Genomic DNA, 22,031 nt, shown 5'->3' with positions numbered 1-22,031 from the left:
TCATCTCCACATTAAACACATTCTAGCCCTGGATGGTCTAGAACATTGGTTCTCAACTTGTGGGTCATGACCCCTTTGACAAACCTCTATCTCCAAAAATATTTACATCATGATTTATAACAGTAGTAAAATTACAGTCATGAAGTAGCAATGAAAAAAAATTAGGAAGGTTGAGAACCATTGGTCTGGAGCCACGTAGAGTAGGCTGGCCTTGAACTTACTCTGATCTTCTTCTCTATGCCACTCAAGTTTTAGCATTACAGCAATATGCAATCATTCCTGGTTTACATATGGCCTAGATCTTTTCATTGAGAACAGACTACAGGAATGATTTAGGAAACACAGTTTCATCATCAAAGATAGAGCTCACCAGTCCCAAAAGAGTGGGCTCAAGCCATCCACCACTGCAGGGCGAAATTAAAATAAACTACGTGAACGTCATTGTTATGCAAATGTCAATCTCTGCTCCTCATTAATCTACTACCTGTAAACACGTCGTTATTTATACCCATTTATTGCATCCCAGGCACCGACTTGTTCTAGAATTTCTTTCCATAGTTTTACCTCTCTAGTCAATAAACAATGCTCACCTATCCTGAGTCCTGAGCCACTGCTAGTTCACCAGGAAGATGGAGCACTTGCCTCATGGAGATGATGAGTCACTAGAGACAGTCAGAGGCTCAATATATAAAATCACAAGTTAGTATCTGCATATGAAAGAGAACACGTCATTGTCTTCCTGAATTACCTCACCTCCTATTTTCCAGTTTAACCCAGTTCCTTGTAAATTTCATTTTATGACCCATAAAACCCCAGTGCATTTATACTGCAGTTCCATTACACATCTGTCTATTTTGATGAACACCTGGGCATATTCCATTTCTTTGCCATTGGGAAGAGCAGTGGTAAACATCGATGTGCCAGTATCTCTGTGGTATGATATAAATTCCCAGGGTGTATATCCACAAGAGAAAAGCTACATGATTGGGTAGTTTCTAATTTCAGAAACTGTCACTAAGGTTGCACAGTGAGATCTTCAGTCTCAAAACCAAAACAAATCAAACAAACTAAACCCAAGAACAAAACCCCAGGCTGATTTCACTGGAGTTGCAACAAACTACATTCCCTCAGACAGTCAATAAAGGCTCCCTCTTCGTCACATCCTCAGATTTGCTGTTCATTGATGATAGCCATTTTGGACAGGTAAGAAGTTGGCTCGGGGGTTAAACATTTTAAAAGAATTTGACTGTATGTCTTTTTCGTAGAGTTCTCTCCTCAGTTCCTTGTCCCGAGTCTTTATGGGCATGTTTTTCTTGTTTGCTGTTTTACAGTCTAGGCCTTTTTAAGCATTAAGCCATGATTCATAGGGAATGGACTACTGCAGCCCAGGCTTGTTTCTGTCAACAGAGCAGAACTGCCGCTTCAGTTGAACCCAGTTACTGTTCCTTTGGCTCCCCCTTTTCTGATTATTCCCCTTCTCCCTTCCCAGGAAGTTATCACAAGTCTTTTGTTGTTGTTGTTATTGTTTTTCCTGAGTCAGGGTCTCTCCCGGTGTCTCTAGCACTGGTTGTTCTGGAACTCACTATGTAGACAGGGCTGCCCTTGAGCTCACAGAGTTCTGTCTGCCTCTGCCTCCTGCGTGCTGGAGTTAAAGGTGTGCACCACCACGACTGCCTCTGGATTATGGTATTTCAACCTCATGGAATACCATGCTGCCGACAAAGGTATGTATTTTAGGGTAGAAAAACAACACACACAGAGATGTGGTTTTTAGAAGACAAAGAGATTCTACACAAGAATATGACTTGGAGAACAGTAATGTATGCAGCACATATTGTCAGATATATTGTGAGGAGGCAGACAGTAAATATTCCTAAGTTGGTGATCACAACTACTCAGTTGTGCTGGTGGAGCAACAAAGCAAATATATACAAATGAACATAGCTGTGCCGCATAAAACTTTATTTAAAACATCAAGGCAGGCGTGGTGGCATATGTCTTTAGTCTCAGCACATAGAAGACAAAGGCAGATGGGTCTCTGTGAGTTCAAGACCAGCCTGGTAAGCTGCAGGTCAGCCAAGGTTACGTAGTGAGACCCTGTTTCAAGGAAAAAAAAAAATAAAACCAAAAAACCAAAACCAAACCAAACCAAAACCAAAACAAACAAACAAAAAACCCCAAAAAACAAAAAACCAACAACAACAGGCTCAGCGGTTAATGGCACATGTCAAGCTCAATTCCTGGGACCTGAATGTTGTTAACAAAAAACAAACTCCTACAAATAGTTCTCTGACTTTCACACATGTGCCGTGGCACTCATGCACACACACACACACACACACACACACACACACACACACACCCCACTATTTATTATCTTATGTGTATTAGAAGCTGATAGAAAACTATGAAGAAGTAGTCTCCAATGATTCTGTAGTGAGTGGTTGGGTCTGCCTATGTAGTTCACTACAGATGGGACCTGTGGAAAAAAGGTTAGAGGAGCTAACATGAAAGAGAAAAGTTATAAGGAACAGTGAATGCTATAGAATTTCACTTATGGATTTATCTCAAAAGTTCCTTTTATATGATAAAAAGATTCCTAATTATTGATAGTGCAGCCTCAAGTTGGTGTGACTAGGGGACAGACTGTCAACACAACTTAGATTTTTTAAAAAGAAACTCCTTCTAGGCAATAAATTCTGTGCAAACCCCACAAATCTGAGGTAGTACATACGTACGAACTGATGTCATATAAACAAAAAGTGTGCAATCAGACATACATATTAGAGACACTTTGACAGAGAACACTGTCTTATTTCCTTTCTTGCATTATAGAAACATTATCCCACAATAAATAGGAATATTGTTGATACAAAAATCCCCAAAACTTTCCTATAGTCTGGTAACAAATGTGTCTTTTGCCATTTTCTATAGAGAAGTGTTTCTCATCCCGTTGCTTTAGGGTTTCCTCCTAGGATGAAATCTGAAATCATATTACGAATGTCTCTTATGAATAATGTGTTTATCAACAAGGAGTGCATATCTAGATATTTTAAAGTACAGAAGCCACAACATACAGAAAGTTCCTTTAAAACATTCTCTTCAAGTAATTTAAAGACCATACCTCAGTTAGGAATGTGTTTACAGACTGACTATGAGGAAACGTGCGTCACACAAAAACCAAGCCTGAAAGAACTGCGTCTGGTATGAGGTGCTTGGCATTTATTATAATCTGACACACTGTTAAAAGCCTTTCAACACTCAGAACACAGTAGTATCAGAACACAGTCTAAATCCAGTGCTGCACCTCCAGTTGGGATGCACTGCAGGGCGAGTTCTCATCCCCTCTACATTCCTGTGTAGGAATGACGATGGGTCTAGGGTGGGTTATATTATGGGACAATTTCCTATGGCTTTCCTAAGGCTTCTTGCAAGTGTGGGTCCGCTGATGGCATTTCAACACAGACTTCTGGAGGAAGGCCTTCCCACATTTTTGACAGACAAAAGATCTCCCCTTCGTGTGAGTCATCTGATGTCGAGGTAAAGACGACTTATTGTAGAAGCCCTTCCCACACTCGGGGCACACGTAGGGTTTCTCGCCTGTGTGAATTTGCTGATGGGATGTCAGTGCTGACTTCTGGATGAAGGTCTTCCCACATTTTTGACAGACAAAAGGTCTCTCCTTAGTGTGAGTCATCTGATGTCTGTGCAAAGACGACCTGCCGAAGAAGCCCTTCCCACATTCGGGGCACACATAGGGCTTCTCGCCCGTGTGAATCCGCTGATGATCTCGAAGCTGGCCCTTTGAAGCTAGGGCTTTCCCACAGTCACCGCATTTGTAAGGCTTTTCCCCAGTGTGTATTCTCTGATGTGTTCGCAGTACTGACTTCTGACTGAAGGCTTTCCCACACTCGCTACAAATATGGTGTTTTTCTCCAGTGTGAATTTTCGTGTGTAAATTGAGGGATGATCTTCGGCTGAAGGCCTTCCCACATTCGGAACATGCGTAAGGTGTCTCCCCAGTATGAATTCGTAGATGCTCTTTCAGTTGGGAGGAATTACTGAACGACTTCCCACAGTAGTTGCATTTGTAAGGTCTCTCCCCAGTGTGGATTCGATGATGGACTGTCAGCTGGGATGTGTGGCTGAATGATTTCCCACAGTAACGACACGGATATGGCTTCTCTCCCGTGTGAGTTTGCTGATGAGATGTCAACTGTGACCTCTGAAAGAAGGCCTTCCCACATTTATGACAGACAAAAGGTTTATCCCTAGTGTGAGTTATCTGATGCCGTAGGAAACCTGACCTACCATGGAAGCCTTTTCCACATTCAGTACATACGTAAGGCTTCTCCCCTGTGTGGATCCGCTCATGTTCTTCCAGCTGGTACTTAGAAGCCAAGGCTTTCCCGCAGACGCTGCACTTGTGAGGCTTCTCCACCTTGTGAATCCGGCGATGCACATTCAGGGTGAATGAGTACGTAAAGGACTTGCCACAGTCCCGGCACTTGTAGGGCTTCTCCCCCGTGTGAACTCGATGGTGCATCTTCAGTTGGGATGCGTAAGTAAACGCCTTCCCGCAGTCGGCGCATTTGTGAGAATTCTTCCCCAGGTGAAGTCTCTGGTGCGTGCTGAGCTCTGACTTCTGGCTGAACTCTTTCCCGCACTCGCTGCACGCATGGCGTGTTTGTCTGCTGTGGATCTTCTGGTGAACGGTGAGGCTTGACTTTCGCTTGAAGGCCTTCCCGCAGTCACCACATTCGTAAGGCTTCTCCTTCATATGAATCTGATAATGCACCTTCAGTCGGGACGTACAGCTGAACAGTTTCCCACAAACGGTACATTTGTAAGGCTTCTCCCCAGTGTGAATCGTCTCATGGGTGCTGAGGATTGATTTCTGCTTGAAGGCCTTCCCACACACGGGACACACGTAAGGTCTCTCCCCTGTGTGTATTCGATAATGTACCTTCAGCTGGGAAGTGTTGTTGAATGATTTGCCACAGTCCCGGCATTCGTAAGGTTTCTCTCCAGTGTGAATTCGATGATGGACCTGCAGGTTGGATGTTCGGCTAAATGATTTCCCACAGTCGGGACACTCATAAGGTTTCTCTGGGTGAGTTTCTTGATGGGAGGCAAACTCTGTCTTCTGGAGGAAGACTTCCTCACACTTGTGACAGACAAGAGGTCCTTCTCCGGTGTGAGCTGTCTGATGTTGACAGAAAGCAGACGCATCGTCGGTCCTTCCACGTCCCGTGCCTTCATCTGGCTTCTCGTGAGAATGGACTTCTTTCTCTGCAAGTGGTTGTTTGTGGATGGGAACTTTTCTGCACTGGTCACCTTCGCACGGCCCTTCGTGAGGAACTGTACAGTTAGTGTCTTGCGTGCAGAGTCGACCCAACGTAACAATGTCATTAAGCTGCTTTGTGACGTTGCCTTGTTCTTCACCATTTGCTTCAAGGTTGCGCTTCAAATGTTTCGCAAGTGACTTTGGAGCTCCCTTTTGTGTAGAAATAAGGTTAGATACCAAGGGGGTGGTTTTTCCGGGCTCTTTACAACCACAGTCTCTGTCTGTGTTCTGTGTTTTCTTGTTGAGGAAAGCACCAGGACTCCAGGGTGGGATCTGGCTTTGTCCATCTCTTTTTGTAAGGTCGGGGTCTTGCCACAGTACTTCTAAAATAGAGCACCACAAACCATGACCTGAGAGTGCACTCGCCTTTCTGGTTTGAAATGCTGCATTCTCGGAAGCTTTCTGTCGGGGAGTGTAAAACTCTGATTCCACTTCTGGGAGATGAAAAGAGTATGCACAGTGAACAGGATGGGTGAGAAATCACAGAGTTAACAGACAACAAGCACAAAAAAACCTCTGTGAGGTACTCATGCCAACAAGCAGAACATGCCTACATCCCTAGGACATGTCGAACTTTAGCTGTGGGACACTAACCATCAGGCATCTTTCTTTATGACTCATTTTACCCCACAAACCATCTCATAAAGCAATTACAACTATTTTCCCTGTTTTTCAGATGAAGAAATGTGAATGCCTAGGTCAGTGGTCACGATGGCTGTACTAGTCTGCGGAGAAGACTGTTTAGACAAAGGCAATGAATTTGACTGACGTAGGAAACCTAGTAGGCTGAGGCGTAGGGGAAGAAACTGTGAAAGCTGCTATAAGGCAGTCTCGCTGGACGATCATGTGTTAAAAAGGAACAGAGACCAGCAGAGCAGTGGACTTAATCAGTTCTAGAGAAAGGCATATTCATGCCTTTGGCCCATTTTTTTCATCTAGCTAAGGACTCATATATTCACGTCACTCACTGTTGTTAGGGATGGAAGTTTACTTAATCTAGGAAAGCACTCTTTATCTTTGAACCGTAACCTAACACCAGTACATTTTCCTTCTTTTTTTAGACATCCATTTACACATATAGTGGCCTTCCCTTACTTTTCTGATCTTAACTCTATGTGAGCAGTTAAAAGCATTTGCTGCTTTGGCAGAGGGCTGGAGTTTAGCTCCCAGCACTCTCGCAGGAACCTGTTAACTCCAACCCCAGAGGATCCGACATCCTCGTCTGGACTCTGTGGAAACTCTGACACACGTGGCATTTATTCACACACACACATACACACACACACACACACACACACAGAGAGAGAGAGAGAGAGAGAGACAGACAGACAGACAGAGAGAGACAGAGACAGAGAGAGATCTAATAAGAAATATCTACAACACCGATCACACATGTCTAAGGGATATCTACAGAATATCCCAGCCAACGGAAATGGAACACAGTCCTTCTCAGCAGCCCATGGACGATTCTCAAACACCAGAACACATGCCAGGCTACACAGCAAATCTGAACAGTACAAAAAAGCTGAAACAATGTTCCGTATCTTAAAAGGCCATAATAGAATAAAACAAAAAGAGAAACAAAGAAATAAAACAAGAAGAGAAACCACAGAAACTGCACAGATACATGGACGTAGATCAGCCTATTCTGAATTAGCAGTGAGTTGCAAAGAAATCAGGGAGGAAATGAAAACATTTCTGGAACAAAATGGGGAGGAATGCCAATTTACCATGATCTTTGGATACAGCTAAGACAGGTCCAAGAGAAAGTTGATATCTGAGATATTTACATTAAAGAAATCAGAGTTCAACCTAAGGCTGCAACTCTCAAAAAATGAAGAAAAAGGCAAAATCCAAAGTAGTAAATGGAAGAAAAAACAAACAAACAAACAAACAAAAAAAAAACCTCGCTGGGGATTTAGCTCAGCGGTAGAGCGCTTACCTAGGAAGCGCAAGGCCCTGGGTTCGGTCCTCAGCTCCGAAAAAAAAGAAAAAAAAAAGTGAGATTGAAAAACTCCTAGCCAATGTGACAGGGAAAAGAGAGTCACATTAACAAAATTAGAAATGAAAAAGAGGATATTAACAATGGATTCCAAAGAAATCTAGCAGTTTACTGGAGAGTTAGTACCTGGAAATCTTACATTAAAAAACAAACCAAAAAAAAACCCTGGAAATGTTAGAATAAATGATTAAAATTTTAACCACATATGACCTATGAAAGTTAAAATCTTGATGGGTACAGTGGCACAGGCCTTTGATCACAGCACTAGGGGCGCAGAGGCAGGTGGATCTCTGAGTTCAAAGCCAGCCTGGTCTACAGCGTGAGTTCCAGGACAGATAGAGCTACATGGTGAGTCCATGTCTTGAAAGACAACAACAAAAGAAAACAATAAAACAAACAAAACACCCAAGGAAATTACATCAAGAAGATACAAACAGAATAGATTCGTAAGAGGCAGAGTAAAGTATATTCATACGAAGAAAAGCCCAAGAGAAGATGCACTGGGGGGTCTGCCCAAACCTTTAAGGAACAGGTAATGGCAACACTCCTTAACCCTTCCATAAAGTAGAAAGGGAGAAACACTAAAAGGCACACTGTACAAAGCTAATGTTGGTATCTAACACCCAAACTGGGTAAGGACACAACAGAACAACAACAACAACAACAACAACAAAAACAACGGAAACTACAGAATAATTTCCTTAATGAAAATGGACACAAAACATCTTAAGAAAAAATTTCAAAACACATTCAAGAATATATTAGGAAGCATCTTTAACAAACTGTGCTGGGACGACCTGTAAAAAAATGAAACTGGATCCCCATCTTTTTTGTCTTTTTTCTTAAAAAAGATGTATTTACTTCATCTCATGTATGGGTGTTTGCTGATAGTGCCTGGGGGGGGATCAGAAGAGGAAGTCGCGTTCCCTAGGCCTGGAACTGTAGACAGCTGTGAGCTGCCTCACAGGTACTGGGAACCAAGCCTGGGCGCTGTGGAGAGCAGTAAGTCTCTTTACCCCCGACAAACAACTTAGACTGAAAGACTTAGTAATGACGTTCTGAAACTGCGGGAGGGAGGCAGAAGCAAGACTCAGAGATACAGGCATGGGCTAGGAAGTTTAGAAAAAGACTCAATAGCACAGGGAAAAAAAAAACAAAACAATCTCACGAATGGATAAGTGGGGTTATATAAAAACATGCACAGCAAAAGAAATGAAGAGGTGGCCTATATAACGGGAAAGGATTTTTCTAACTACAGATTAATACACAGACTATGCAGAGATACCGAATTCCCCAATCAAGCAATAGGTAATACATTTAATGGATAGTTCTCAAAAGGCATACGAATGGCCAATACATATTTTAAAAATGTGTTCAATATTTTTAGTCATCAGGGAAACACAATTTAAAACTTCCCTCACATTCTAGGTCACCCCAGTCAAAATGGCTATTAAGAAAAGAAACAGGGCTGGAGAGATGGCTCAGAGGTTAAGAGCACTGATTGCTCTTCCAGAGGTCCTGAGTTCAAATCCCAGCAACCACATGGTGGCTCCCAACCATCTGTAATGATATCTGATGGCTTCTTCTGGTGTGTCTGAAGACAGCTACGGTGTACTCACATACATAAAGTAAATTATTAAATCCTTTATTTTAAGAAAAGAAAAGAAACAAACAACAAATGCCAGCAAGGAAAGCTATGTCCCTGTGCACCACTACAGGGTGTGCCAACTGCTGTAGCCACCAAAGCCAGGGTGGAAGGTCCTTAAAGAACTCAAAATGGAACTGTCATATGACCCAGCCAGACCAAGCCAGCCAGACCAAGCCAGCCCATATACCTGAGGGACTCTGTATGGATGTAGGCAGACATACTTGCACAGCCGTACTTATGCTGCAGTGAGAAAGGGAACCGATGCCTCTTGACAGATGAAAGCAGTAAGAGAATGTAGAACACATGTCTCATAGGGTTTTAGCTAGCCACAACAAAAACAAAACAAAACAAAACACCCAAAACACAAAATCCTCACAACTGCAGCAAAATGGATCGGACTTGACATGTTAGGTGAATTAAGTGACACTCAAAGACAGAGTACCATATTCTTTTCTTACAGGTGGACTCTAGATTTTAATTTCTGTATGTGTATATATAGGTTATGTCTGCATGTGTTATATGTAAATTGTCAAAGGAGAAAAGGGACTTCAAAAAATTGGATCTTAAAGGAGGAAGAAAGAAAGAAAAAGAGTAGTGGAGCTTGTGGCATGGACAGGGTCCAACAAGAGGGGGCTGGAGGAGGTCACTGGGGAAAGGGCCAGGAGAGGAAAACGCATGAGAGCTATCACAAGAAAGTGACGATGAAACTAACTTAAAAATACCCAACTGAACCATCACCAACTGTGCTGAAAACTTTGTATCTCACTAGCGTATCTTACCCACGTTGACACATATGTCTGTCTACCTATACATCTGCCATACTGGGGACTGAATCCAAGGCTTGATACATGTCAGCCTGCCACTCCACCACGGAGATATGCATCCTCAGCCCTAACCATGGTCATCGGGAAAAAGGAGACCAATTTCCTCCCTGACCAACACATGTATCCGTATTCTCAATCACTACTGAGTTTTCTTCATCTTGTTGACAGTTTGGTAATGCCCAGTGGAGACAAGAGAGGTGTGCAAACAGGAATCCAGGTATCGACCTCCAGGAGAATAGGGTTGGTGGTCAACTTAGGTCTTGTTATCTCCACGATGAGGCAGCTGACTACCCACTATTCACCTCCGAAGAAGCTCATCCTCACTCTTAGTCCACAGTTACACAGTACTGCAGGGTTAGCTGTAGAGAGTTGGTGTGGGAGGCAAAGCTTGGTACCCACGATCCTGGCCTACATTCACAATGCACTGTGGCATTAGCTATAAAGAGTGGGGGAAGGAGGCAAGCCTGATGTCCACCACTAGGAGAAGGGATCAATGAAGAAGTTTGGTAGTGGCCCACTAATAACATCCACCTCCGTCTAGGTCCTGGTCACTCACCTTGACACCAACACTGATGATGTGGGAACTTAGCCTCTCCTGTCTGTGTCTTCTTTCTTTTCTTTATCCTGAAGATGGCCCCAGGGCTGGGAATAGGGTAGCCTGTAGTTGGAAGAATATCTGCTCAGTGTGTAGCTTTAGAGGTCATCCAATGGGCTTTGTGCTGGCTGATTGGGAAATCGGTATTTTGTACTGGGCACAAAGAAATTAACTTGGAATGTCAAAAAGGAATGAACCATGACACACTTTTGATACCCCACCACGTTCTAAGAAAAGGAGGAAATAGTTTCAACGAAGCCCATCCTGGACCCCCAGCCAGCCATGCTCGCTCACTGCCATGCTTACCCACTGCCATGCTCACCCACTGCCATGCTCGCCCACTGCCATGCTCGCCCACTGCCATGCTCACCCACTGCCATGCTCGCCCACTGCCATGCTCACCCACTGCCATGCTCACCCACTGACAAGAGGTGGCTGTAGATCTCCAGCATCACCTCCTGGTACAGGCGTCTCTGGGCAGGGTCCAGGCGCCGCCACTCCTCCTGGCTAAAGTCCACAGTCACATCCTCAAAGGACACCAATCTCTGTAACACAAAATGTAGCATTGTGAGACGCTATTAACACACAAAGTGCAGTCCATTCTGAGTTGCTCTTCACTGAAGAGGCAGGCATGGCACACAGCGAAGTGGTTCAGTGACTCTTGAATGGTGACAGATCATTTGGCTTTCCAGACAATTTCTATTTCATATTAAATGAATAATATATTATATAAATATGTATTATCTAATGTATATTATATAAATATTTAAGAAGCTAGAGTTTATAAAACTCTTATACACTTGGATTTTCATCCCCCAAGCAGCCAGAAATACTTCACCAATACTTCAAAAAGGAATAAGCACCCTGACACCTAGAGCTAACTTTATCCTAGGCTTCAGGGAAGGCAGCTCAGTGGAGTGGTGAATTATCATGATTCATTGAGAACGGAGTGAGGGGGGAACACTCAAGACTGAAGACTTTGCACAAAACCAACAGCGCTGTTTCGTTTTAACTTGGGGAATTAATTTTCATTTTCACTAATTTAGAAAAATCAGACACCAAAACACCTCTAGTATCCTTGGACATAAATAGTCCATCCATGAGTCAGAAGACAGCTCACTGAAAGACGACGATGACATCATCACCATCACCATCACCATCATCATCATCACCACCACCACCACCACCACCACCACCATCATCATCATCATCATCATCATCATCAAAGCTTGATATTGCCTTTTAAAACAACAGTAACGGGCGGTGTGATGCTCACCTTTAATTCTAGTACTCTGAAGAAAAAGGCAGGTGGATCTCTACCATTTCGAGGCTAGTCTGGTCTAGACAATGAATTCTAGCCAGAGAAGGCTACACAATGAGACTCTGTCTCAGACAAACAAACAAAACAATAACAACTATTAGACAGATTAGAAAGTGCGACTGAGACTTGAAACCAGAGAGTTAGAGTGGAGGAGATGGCTCAGCAGGTAAAAATGCTTGTTGCCCTGCCTGATGATGACCTCGATCCCCAAGATACACAAAGTGAAAGGAGAGAGACTCCTAAAAGTTGTCCTCTGACTTCCACACAATGCCTGGGTAAGCATGTACCACTCCCCACAATGAAGGAAAACAAAACCTAAAAAATCAATAATTAAAAAGTACAGTGGAGAACCAAGTTTGAACGACAGGATTTCTGGAAGGGAAAGTGAAGAGGAAATAAGTTTCTGACGTGTGTGGCACACAGGTGCTTCAGGGAGAATAAGGAAGTGATTCCCAACTTATACATGGAATGTAGCCAAGGACAAGTGTTGCTACCATATGTATTTCTAAATGTGTGCATATATCTAACAAATTATTTCATATATAAGTAATGAAATGTATGGTCTATTGGAAGAATCTGGTCCAACCGTGGAGTTGTTCTTGGAATGTACTTTTATCCTCCTCCCAGGTAAAGTGGTTAGCAGTAAATTTACTTCTGATTACTCATTACAACTGGGCTTCATTATTTTTTTATGTGTCTCTGTGGAATAACATGGTTTTGCCACGTGTAGCTTGCCTGTCCCATAAGCCTTGCCCTTGAGATTGGACACCTTATGCATGTGACTCCCTTTAATTCTCTGAGTATAAAATATCTGATGCTTGGAATAAAGTTGGTCACTGCAAAAGACTTTAGTCTGCCTCTGTGATAGTTCATATGCTCGGTCCAGGGAGTGGCACAATTAGAAGGTGTGTCCCTTTTGGAGTAGGTGTGGCCTTGTTAGAGTAGGTGTGTCACTGTGGGTGTGGGCTTTAAGACTGACTGGAAGCCAGTATTCTGCTAGCAGCCTTCAGATGAAGATGTAGAACTCTCAGCCCCTCCTGCACCATGCCTGCCTGGATGCTGCCATGCTCCCACCTTGATGATAATGGATTAAACGTTGTCCTTGTAAGAGTTGCCCTGGTCATGGTATCTGCTCACAGCAGTAAAACCCTGACTAAGACAATCTCATTTCTCAGCTCTGTTCTCCCAGGTCTCACTGCCTCTAGAGCAGCAAACAATATGTTTTTGGCAAGGCGTTCTCAGATACTCATCGTCTCTAAGACTTACCTGCCATGCATCCACATTAAATGAGCTCCTTCAAGAGACTCACAAAATGACAATGGCTATCAGACTCGACAAGAAGATACAGGATTGAGGACCCTGCGGGGGACACAGTTTTGAGGGCTGCATCTACCTAAGCACCAGGAGGCAGGACAATGAGTAACATGAAAGGACAGGAGGTGCAGGAGCACTGGCCCCTGTGGTCTGCTCCTAGCTGGAGGAACAAGTCTGCCTCTGGAATGGGAGGCCCAGCATCTGCTGTTTCCCATGTCTGTCCTCCAGTTTTAAAGAACTGAACCCTGGGCAGCTGCTGCTTACCTCACATGACCCATCCTGCTCCTGTGGGTGCACCCTCTGGGGCTTCTGGGACAAATTCATGTCAACAGGTATGTTTCCTCTCTTGCCTCTTTGCTGGCAGATCCAATTTTCTCAGGAACCGAAAGCTGAGTGAGGGTCTAGAGGTTACCAGGAGAGCAGCTGAGCAGACAGGCCATCTGTGTTGAGGTAAAAAAAAAAAATCCCACAGCCTGGATGATGTGGCCTGACTGAGGTCTAAAGAGACAGCAGAAAGCCCCAGTGAGGGAATGATCCCGTGTCCTCAGCTTTTACCTATGAGTTTCTGAGCGGCCAAGATGTCACGGTATAGACGTGCTAGAACAGACAATGCTCAAAAAACCCTGTCTGGTGTTGACCAGGGTGATGACAAAGAAAACCCAAACACCGTAGTCTGGGGGCTGGGGAGATGGTACAGTGGATAAGAGAGCTTGCTGCAACAGCACGAGGACCTGAGTTCAAATCCCCAGCAATCTGAAAAAGGCAGGTTTGGCTGTAACTCCAGCGCTGCGTGGGACAAAGAGAGGCGGACCTCTGGGCTCACTGGCTATCAGCCTCACTTCAGACTCAGTGGCAGACCCAACCTCAAGGGAATAAGGCTGGGAGTAACGGAGCAGGGCACTCTGTAGCTTTCTCTGGCCTCAGAGCAGGCTCACGTACAGACTCACACATGTGCCCACACCCACATGCATACACTCCACACAGCGCACATGCTAAAACCCCCACGACTCCCCTTCCCTGAAGTAAACGCCAAACGAGGTCGTTAGGAGGGACTCACCACCACAGCTGCTGTACCTTTGACTTGTGAGAAGATGAGGAATTAACTTAAGTTGTTTCCTTTCCACGGTGAGGGTGCCGTGTGTGTCATGGGCACTGAGGATCTACAGTGATGCGAAGCTCGGGGCACCCTCAGAACCTGCATGTAAATACACACAAAAACGGGCAAGTTCTCAGGCTGCTCCTTTTTCTGAGCCTTTTTTTTGTTTTGTTTTGCTTTTTGTTTTTTGTTTTTGTTTTTTTATTGGATATTTTTAATTTACATTTCAAATGCTACTCCCTTTGCCGGTTTCCCAGACATAAGCCCCCCATCCCATCCTCCTCCCCTTCTTCTATAAGGGTGTTCCCCTCCCAACCACCCCCCCCTTTCTGCCCTCCCTGACATTCCCCTACACTGGGGGTTCAGCCTTGGCAGGACCAAGGGCTTCTCCTTCCATTGGGGCCCAACAAGGCCATCATCTGCTACATATGCAGCTGGAGCCATGGGTCAGTCCATGTGTACTCTTTGGATGGTGGTTTAGTCCCTGGGAGCTCTGGTTGGTTGGCATTGTTGTTCTTATGGGGTTGCAAGCCCCTTCAGCACCTTCAATCCTTTCTCTAACTCCTCCAATGGAGGCCCCATTCTCAGTTCAGTGGTTGCCTGGGAGCATTTGCTTCTGTATTTGATACTCTTTCTGAGCCTTGTTAAGCTGTTCACATATATGCCACCCCAATCCCCAACTTTTTGAGACATGATCTCACTATGTTTCTGTAGCTGGCCTGGAGCTCTCTGTGTAGAGCAGGCTGTCCTGACACTCACAGAATTCCACCTGCCTCTGCTCCCTGAGTGCCGGGACTAAAGGTGTGAGCCAGCGTGCCCAGCTCTCACAGGACACTTTTAACCATGCCATAAGCATTAGCATAACCATTTCTTTTTCAGAAATGACAAGTAGGGTTATGTACTGTTCCAGGATGTACCCTAAGAGGAAGAGCAGGACCAGTCTCGTTCCTTCCCTACACACAGTGCCTATGATCTCGTGTGGTCCCTGTGTGCCCAGCACCCAGAACCCTTTCTAGTTCCTCCTGCCTCCTGAGAGCAGAGATGTGGGTGCAGTGTGGTGTGGTGATGGCCACTCCTGGCTCTCTCTGCTTTTCTAGACATTTTTGTTTTCATCTATTCCCACACCGGCATCCTGTTCTCTTTCCTTAAATACAATGGCTCAATCTTTTCCCTGCCTTGGAAGCCATGCACAGAAACAACAGACCCTACACACAAAGTATTTCTTCCCCGTCCACAATGGCTTCATGGTAAACAGGACATACTCACTGACATCCTGGACTTCAGTAACCTCAGATAAGTGGCCACGGGATTAGTTTAACACAGGGTTAAAAGGAGCATGCCTAGTTCCACAGAACATTATTACCTTGGCAGCCAGGACATTTTCACCAGAGATGGCAATTTACTGGTGTCCAGGAAATCTTCAATAAACTCAATAGTGAGGCCCAAAGAACGTCCTCCAATAAGGACACAGCATCGTCTGCTCCAATGCCAATCACTGACTCTTACTGTGTCCATATGGTCTCAGCAGAGGCAGCATCGACCCACTTCATTTGCAAAGGGTCCAAGCCCTCAGTAAAATCTCGGGAGCGGGGATTAGGATTTGTCATTTAAACGTTTGTTTTGCAGCCCTGGCTCCCTACAGGAGACTGCATGCTGTGGATGAAATGGTCCTGTTTTGCAAGACTTGCTGCCTGCACAGAGGCTCATCTCCCAGCTCTGGTGCCAGTGGTGCCCACTTCTAAGTGTGCACATGTATATCCCCTGGCTTTTGTTCCATGTGTTCTTAGTATTAGTCCCGCTGGCAGACGCCACAGGCTGACAGAGAATGGCTGACCTTCCCAAGTTAAGCCCAAACCACAAATAATCTAATTTTCCATTTGTATCTGCCCTTTTCTCCTCTTTCAGGCCACTAGAAAGCAGCGCGATCACCCTCAGAGACGCTAGCCCCAGGCTTGCGGTAGCTGGCTGCGCCGTCTCTCTCAGCAACCCTGCTCTCCTAACTCCCAAAGCACTCCGACCCTAGCTCAACCAGGGCTTCCCCAGCAGCGGTGTCAGCTGTCACTCAACACGAATCAACGCTCAACTGCACAGCATCCTCCATGTGTCGCTGCAGCTCACCTCTCACCGCACCGCAGAACTCTGCACAGGACACGCAGGGCCCCTGCGACTTCCGCCCACCGGCTCTCAGTGTTAGAATCCAAACTCTCGCGCAGGGCGGGCAACAATTACAGAACCGATCTGCGCGGAGATTTAAGCGGATATGACCGCTCCAGACCACTTCCGTTTACAGCGAATCAGGGTTCTCCCCCTCCCCGCCCCCCAACCTTTTTTTTTTCTTGTGGCGGATGGTGAAGCGCATGCGCGCTACTACTTGCAAAGGTACAGCTTGCCAATACTTCTCAAAGCTCTTCAAGTAGTTTTTGTTCCTTTAGGAACTGTCATGGCCACTCCCACAATACAGTGATACAGAGACCACCATCACAGTATGTTAGTACCACACAGACAGCTAAGGCTGTCTCATATTTTCAGAGGATTTTATTTCCTATCTATACGTGTATGTCACTTATTTCTAAGAGACTGAGGTGCTACATACTACTAAAAATACAATTTTTCTGTATTTTCTCAGGGACTTAAAAGATTTCTTTCCCCCAAACTAAAAAGTAAATAAATAATAAATTATAAATAGAAAGAAAAAAGAAAAAAAAAAGAAAAGAAAGCTAGGTAGGTTTGTGGGAAATGGGAATTGAAGCTATATAGAATCTTTAAAGGTGAAGGTCTGAAATAAATACTGAGGCTTTTAATGGTGACCAGAGGTGGTGGTGGGGATCTGTTGTCAATTACAAGTGTTTTTTAAATTCTTCATTATTTATCGTCTGTTTTGCATATATAGATAATAGTGCAGAGGTATGAAGAGAAGGAAATAACGGTAAATGGGAGAGACCAGTTGGTAGTGAAAGTGTTCAGTACAGTAGAGGGAATAAGTCAACAGGCCAAAGTAGAATATTCGAATAAAACGAAATATCGCATGCAGGATCTCAGGTTAGCATTCTCTAGTTCTGTGTAGACCAGAATATGACATTGAACATGGCATGATCCCCCTGCTTCTGCTTTCCAAGGTCTGGGAGGGATATGGCATCATGACTGGCTTTCACGGATGACTTTGATCATCTTGAGAACAGATTATAGTAGTGGTGCTCTTGTGACCAGGATTTTATGCCCAAAGATACAGCGCCAGGGGTCCCAAAGAGTAAGATCAGCCACCCATCGGCACATGCCAAATTATCTTAAACTACATTTGATGTGCAAATACCAATTTCTGATCATTTGTCCTCTGCAACTCAGCATATGATTGATGCCCACACCCATTTATTGCAGCCCGGGGGGCATCACCTTGCTCTTCCACAGGGTCTCTCCTTATGCTCACCTCTCTAGTCAGTAAACATGGGACAGTGCCCATCTGTCTTGCAGCCTGAACCACAGCCAGTCCACCAGGAAGATGGAGCACTTGCCCTGCGGAGGTGATGAAGCACAAAAGCCAACCAGAAGGCGAAACTGCGTGCCTCTCCTTTGTGCTCCGCGAGACTGAGCTGCTGGGCAGATACCACAAAACGTCCCTGTGCGTCTGAGGCTGAACTACGGGTTCCCTGAAGAACATAGTAGGCAGGCGTGGTGGAATACAACCTAAACCCCAGCACTTGGGGGGCAGAAGCAAGCAGATTTTTGTGAGTTTCAGGCCAGCTAGGGCTACACGGTGAGACCCTATGTAAAAAGAAATAGCCTAAATGTACACAAATCAAACTGTCGAGGAGAGTAAATTAGGTACCTGGAAGCAGTTGCTGCACTACTCAGGGTACAAAAACTTAAATTGGAACTGAGACGTTTTTAAGCGTGAGGAGGAGAACAGAATTTTCCAGAAAAGAGTGGAAGTGAAGGTGGATAAGTAAGGAAGTCCACAATGAGTTTATGGAGCTGCATGTGAGAGAGGAGGTCCTGTGACAGTGGGACTGTAGATGTCATCCAAATTCCAAAGAGTGAGCTGAGCTGGGCATGCCTGTGAAAGAGTGTAAATGGGGTCTCATGTGTCCTAGGTCGGCCTCAAAGTTCCTGTGAAGCCAAAGACCAGCTCAAGTTCTCATCCTCCTGCCGCCACTTACTGAGTGGTTCGATTACAGGAGCGTATCACCATACTTAAGGTATGCAGTGCTGGAGATCAAGTCCAGGGTTTCTCCTGGGCAAGCATTCTGCCAACTGAGCTAAGTCCCAGTGAGGAGTGGAGTGAATGGCCACATAAGCGTTTTAAGTACAAGACTGAGATGATCGTAGACACATTTCCAAAGGACTAGCTTTTCTACAGGAATCAAGGTAAGGCTAAGTGAAGATTCGAGGGCCAGCTCTGCATTGCAGAAGGACTGGAGACAATAAATGCAGCCTGAATGGAGGTTACAATACTATCACTTTTCTGCTCACCAGTGATTTCTAAACCATAAAGGTGACACTGTACTGAGACCTTTATAATGTAGTGTATACTATAGAGTGCACTGAGTGATAAGACTTGGATGTAGTGATAAATTTCAATATCACAGAGGAGGGATGACCTGGCATGCTGGTGGGATGCAATGAATCATGCATGCTAGACACACTGAATTGATTATGAAGAAACAAAAAAGCATCAAATTATAATCTGACCATGCTTCTAGGCCAGAGTTCTCAAGTGGAAACACAAAGGGAGCCTGAAAGTAATTCAGGGATTTCTAGTATTCACACCAGAACAGAGAGAGACAAATGGAGTCCGTGTAACAGTACTTGATTTAGCCTGAAATGTCCAAATTACTATTTCTAGATACTCAGCTTACAAAAGCCAGTGAATAGCTACCAAGTGAAAGAGTTAAAAGATCGAAGACTCTGGAACCACAGATATGTGCGTGAAAGAATGTTGTGGGGCCCTTCTCTCGGGAAGTATTTTCTCAACTATTATAAAGGAATCATGAGGGGAGCTGAAAGGGGCTGCTCCTCAGGGTTATTTAACCAGTAAGCAGCTGCTGGGAGGAGACTTCGGTGATACGGTTTCCAAGTTGACAGCCACCTTAGGGGTAGGATGGCTCAGTAAGGCAGCTATTTCAGCTACCCGTGCTTCTGGATCTTTAAGTAAGGCCAATAAACTCACTGGTTCACTAAGGTGGACTTTGATGCAGTCATTTCTGTGGTCTGTCATTTGCTCTCCGTCTGCAGTGGGTGTAAACAGCCTCTCCAGATGTAATGCAACAGAGGGTTAAACTTCAACTCAACAGGAAGCAGATGGGCTTGTCGCAAAAAAGCTATGTGATAGGGGAACTCGGTCCCCTGTGGACTCTCCACTCCTACGCGGAGGATGAAGACCAATTTCATGAACAAAGAGCCCAGGATCTGCTGCTGCCTGTGACAGCTGTCTGGTTTTGCAGATTTGAACCTGGGACAGCCCCCTTACCTCACACTACCCGTTCTGTTCCACGACTGGGGCTTCCGGGAAAGCTCATGTGGGCAGCAAGCATGCCTTTCATAGCGTCTACCTTTGGTGTCTCTTGCTGGCAGCTATAATTTCCTCAGAAGTGGCAAGCTGAGGATTGTCTGGAAGTTCCAAGCAGACGTCGTTGGTAGAAGTCAGCTGTGGCATGACAAGAAACCTGGCAGTTTGTACTGGGTAGGGTGAATACACTAAAAATGGAGGCATAAGCTTTCTAGTAAACGTTACGAGGGATGGAAGTTTCTGTTTGAACAGCGTCTTGAATAACAGGACTCAATTCCTAAAAAGACATCTTAGTTAGTTTCAGATTCGCGTTTGGTGAACTGTGGGGCCACAGCCTTGCGGAGTGAGTACTAGGGTAGCCAGTCGCCATTCAAATGCTTGGCTTTTCATGACTAATGCACAATACACTGGGAAACCTCAAGGTCAAAGTGATCATTTCTACAGCTGATGAAATAACGCTTGAGACCAAGCTCACAGAATGAGGGGAAAGTTGGATCAGGATCTGTGGCATGCGACAGGCAGGCTCCAAGCCATAAGCTCAGTTGGTACTATGCATAAAATAAACGGTGTGTGTACTCTTAGAACCATTAAGGGCACAGACACAGTAGTTTTGTTTATTTGTGGATTTGGTTTTTGTTTGTTTTGTTTGTAAGTGAGGGAGGCCATATTTTCCTGATGAATTAACATGGAGTTATTTTTTTTTTTTCAGTGTTTTCTGTGGGAATCCCAGTGATTGAATTGAGATTGGCCTCTCTGCTTTAACCCTGAGATTTCCTCATGACCAAATTTTGGTTTTGGGCAGGTGCACTGGTTACCTTTTTGTCAATTTGACAAACTAGAGTCAACTAGGAAGAGGAAACCTCAATAGAGGATTGGCCTCCATGGAATGTTTGGGGAAGGCGGGGCATTTTCTTCATTAATAATTGATGTGGGAGGGCCTGGCTTGCTGTGGGTGATGTAAGTCCTGGGGTGGTGGTTCTAGGGTTAGTAAGAAAGTAAGCTGATGAGCCTTGAAAGCAAACCAGTATGTTGTATTCTATCAGTTTCTGTTCCCAGTTGCTTCCCCGAGTTCCTGTTTTGGCTTTCCTCAATGATAGGCCATAGCCTGTTAGTCAAATAAGCCATCTCCTTCCAAGTTGACTTTGGTCATGGTGTTTACCACAGCAACAGAAAGCAAACTGGGACACACCTACAGAAAAAAATTTCAAGGCCTCCATTTCTTTGCATTGACAGCATCTCAGCAGCTGTGAGAAATAAACTCATCTATAAATTTCTCACTGCACTAGATTTTTTTTCAGGGAACTCAGTTGGAATTCACCAGTGCTCAGTTTCACTTTGGAGACCTCCAACTGATTGCTGTCTTAGTTCTCCAAGTCTGCTCTCAACAAGCCCCCCTGGCCTATCATCATCCTGAAAGGGCTTGGGGCTGAGGGTGTTCGTGACACCTCCTAAACCCTCTCCACCTGTTAAGGACTTCCAATGTCAGGTGCACATCCAGCCCAGAAGAACACAGGTCGGCTCAGAGACACAAGGTCGCACTAGAGTTCAAGGACTAGCTGACTTGAACTGCCAACCCCCAATGGCTTATTTCTCATGTGTGGTGTGAGATACAATCGTTTTTCCTTTTGTAAGTAAGAAAACCAGGCAGGGAAGCCCTGGCACAACAGTTTCTTAGCTCTGTGAGCTTAGTCAAAGTGGATTACAGGTATTTTTTGGGGGGTGGAGGGATGGAGAGGACATTATTTAGTTCAGGTTGGCCTTCACTTGCTTTGAAACCAAGGATGCCCCTGAATGTCTGATCCTAATGTCTCCACATCCCGAGGGCTGGGGGATTATAAACATGTACCATCACACCCAGTTTTGTGCAGAGTTGGGGGTCAAGCACAGGTCTTCGTGAATGCTAGGCAAGCATTTGTAGCAAGATATAGAATAAAACATACAACTCGGAGAATGAATAATAGTAATAGTAATAAAATCCAAGGGAGTGGCTGGATTATGGCATTCCAACCCATGGACTACTGAGCTGCCTATTAAGGCATACATTTAGAATGAGAAAAATCAGCATGGAAACGTAATAATATTTTTTTAAAGATTTATTTATTTTATGTATGTGAGTACACTGTTGCTGTCTTCAGACACACCGGAAAAAGCCATCAGATCCCCATTATAGATGGTTGTGAGCCACCATGTGGTTGCTAGGAATTGAACTCAGGAAGAGCAGTCAGCGCTCTTAACTGCGGAGCCATCTCTCCAGCTCATAATAATTCTTATTAAGACATTTTCTATTACTTTTTATTTCTTTTGTGTATGTCTGTGTGGGTACTTCTATGGTGCCCATGTATGCTCAGAGGACAATGTCAATTGACAGCATCTACCATGTA

At 44.7% G+C, this 22,031-nt stretch overlaps 1 protein-coding gene across 3 annotated transcripts; it reads right to left on the bottom strand.

Annotated features, from left to right (window-relative positions):
* Positions 1 to 1,941: 1,941 nt before the first annotated feature.
* On the bottom strand, positions 1,942 to 16,451 carry Zfp658 (zinc finger protein 658). 3 transcript variants are annotated; one of them, XM_008759440.4, is made up of 6 exons: positions 16,266 to 16,451; positions 14,109 to 14,246; positions 13,316 to 13,491; positions 10,835 to 10,961; positions 10,378 to 10,479; positions 1,942 to 5,781 (listed from the first exon to the last, which is right to left on the bottom strand). In XM_008759440.4, exons 3-6 carry the CDS (start codon positions 13,373 to 13,375, stop codon positions 3,419 to 3,421), a joined length of 2,652 nt encoding a protein of 883 aa, XP_008757662.1. In that variant the 5' UTR covers positions 13,376 to 13,491; positions 14,109 to 14,246; positions 16,266 to 16,451; the 3' UTR covers positions 1,942 to 3,418. The 3 variants fall into 3 exon arrangements, with proteins under 3 accessions (XP_008757662.1, XP_008757663.1, NP_001406952.1); XM_008759441.4 differs by having other exon boundaries at positions 14,126 to 14,246; positions 16,266 to 16,436; NM_001420023.1 differs by having other exon boundaries at positions 3,201 to 5,781; positions 13,316 to 13,549; positions 16,266 to 16,363.
* Positions 16,452 to 22,031: the final 5,580 nt, after the last annotated feature.

This window comes from Rattus norvegicus, chromosome 1 (genome assembly GCF_036323735.1).
Source record: "Rattus norvegicus strain BN/NHsdMcwi chromosome 1, GRCr8, whole genome shotgun sequence".
Lineage (NCBI taxonomy): Eukaryota > Metazoa > Chordata > Mammalia > Rodentia > Muridae > Rattus > Rattus norvegicus.
This window is presented reverse-complemented; position numbering and strand designations above follow the sequence as displayed.

Coding starts and splice junctions, on each gene's coding strand:
- Zfp658 (XM_008759440.4), bottom strand. CDS start 13,375: ATGAATTTGTCCCAGAAGCCCCAGAGGGTGCACCCACAGGAGCAGGAT. Junction 10,962..13,315: donor AGCAGGATGGGTCATGTGAG/GTAAGCAGCAGC, acceptor TTTGTGTTACAG/AGATTGGTGTCCTTTGAGGA. Junction 5,782..10,377: donor TCATCAGTGTTGGTGTCAAG/GTGAGTGACCAG, acceptor TTCATCTCCCAG/AAGTGGAATCAGAGTTTTAC.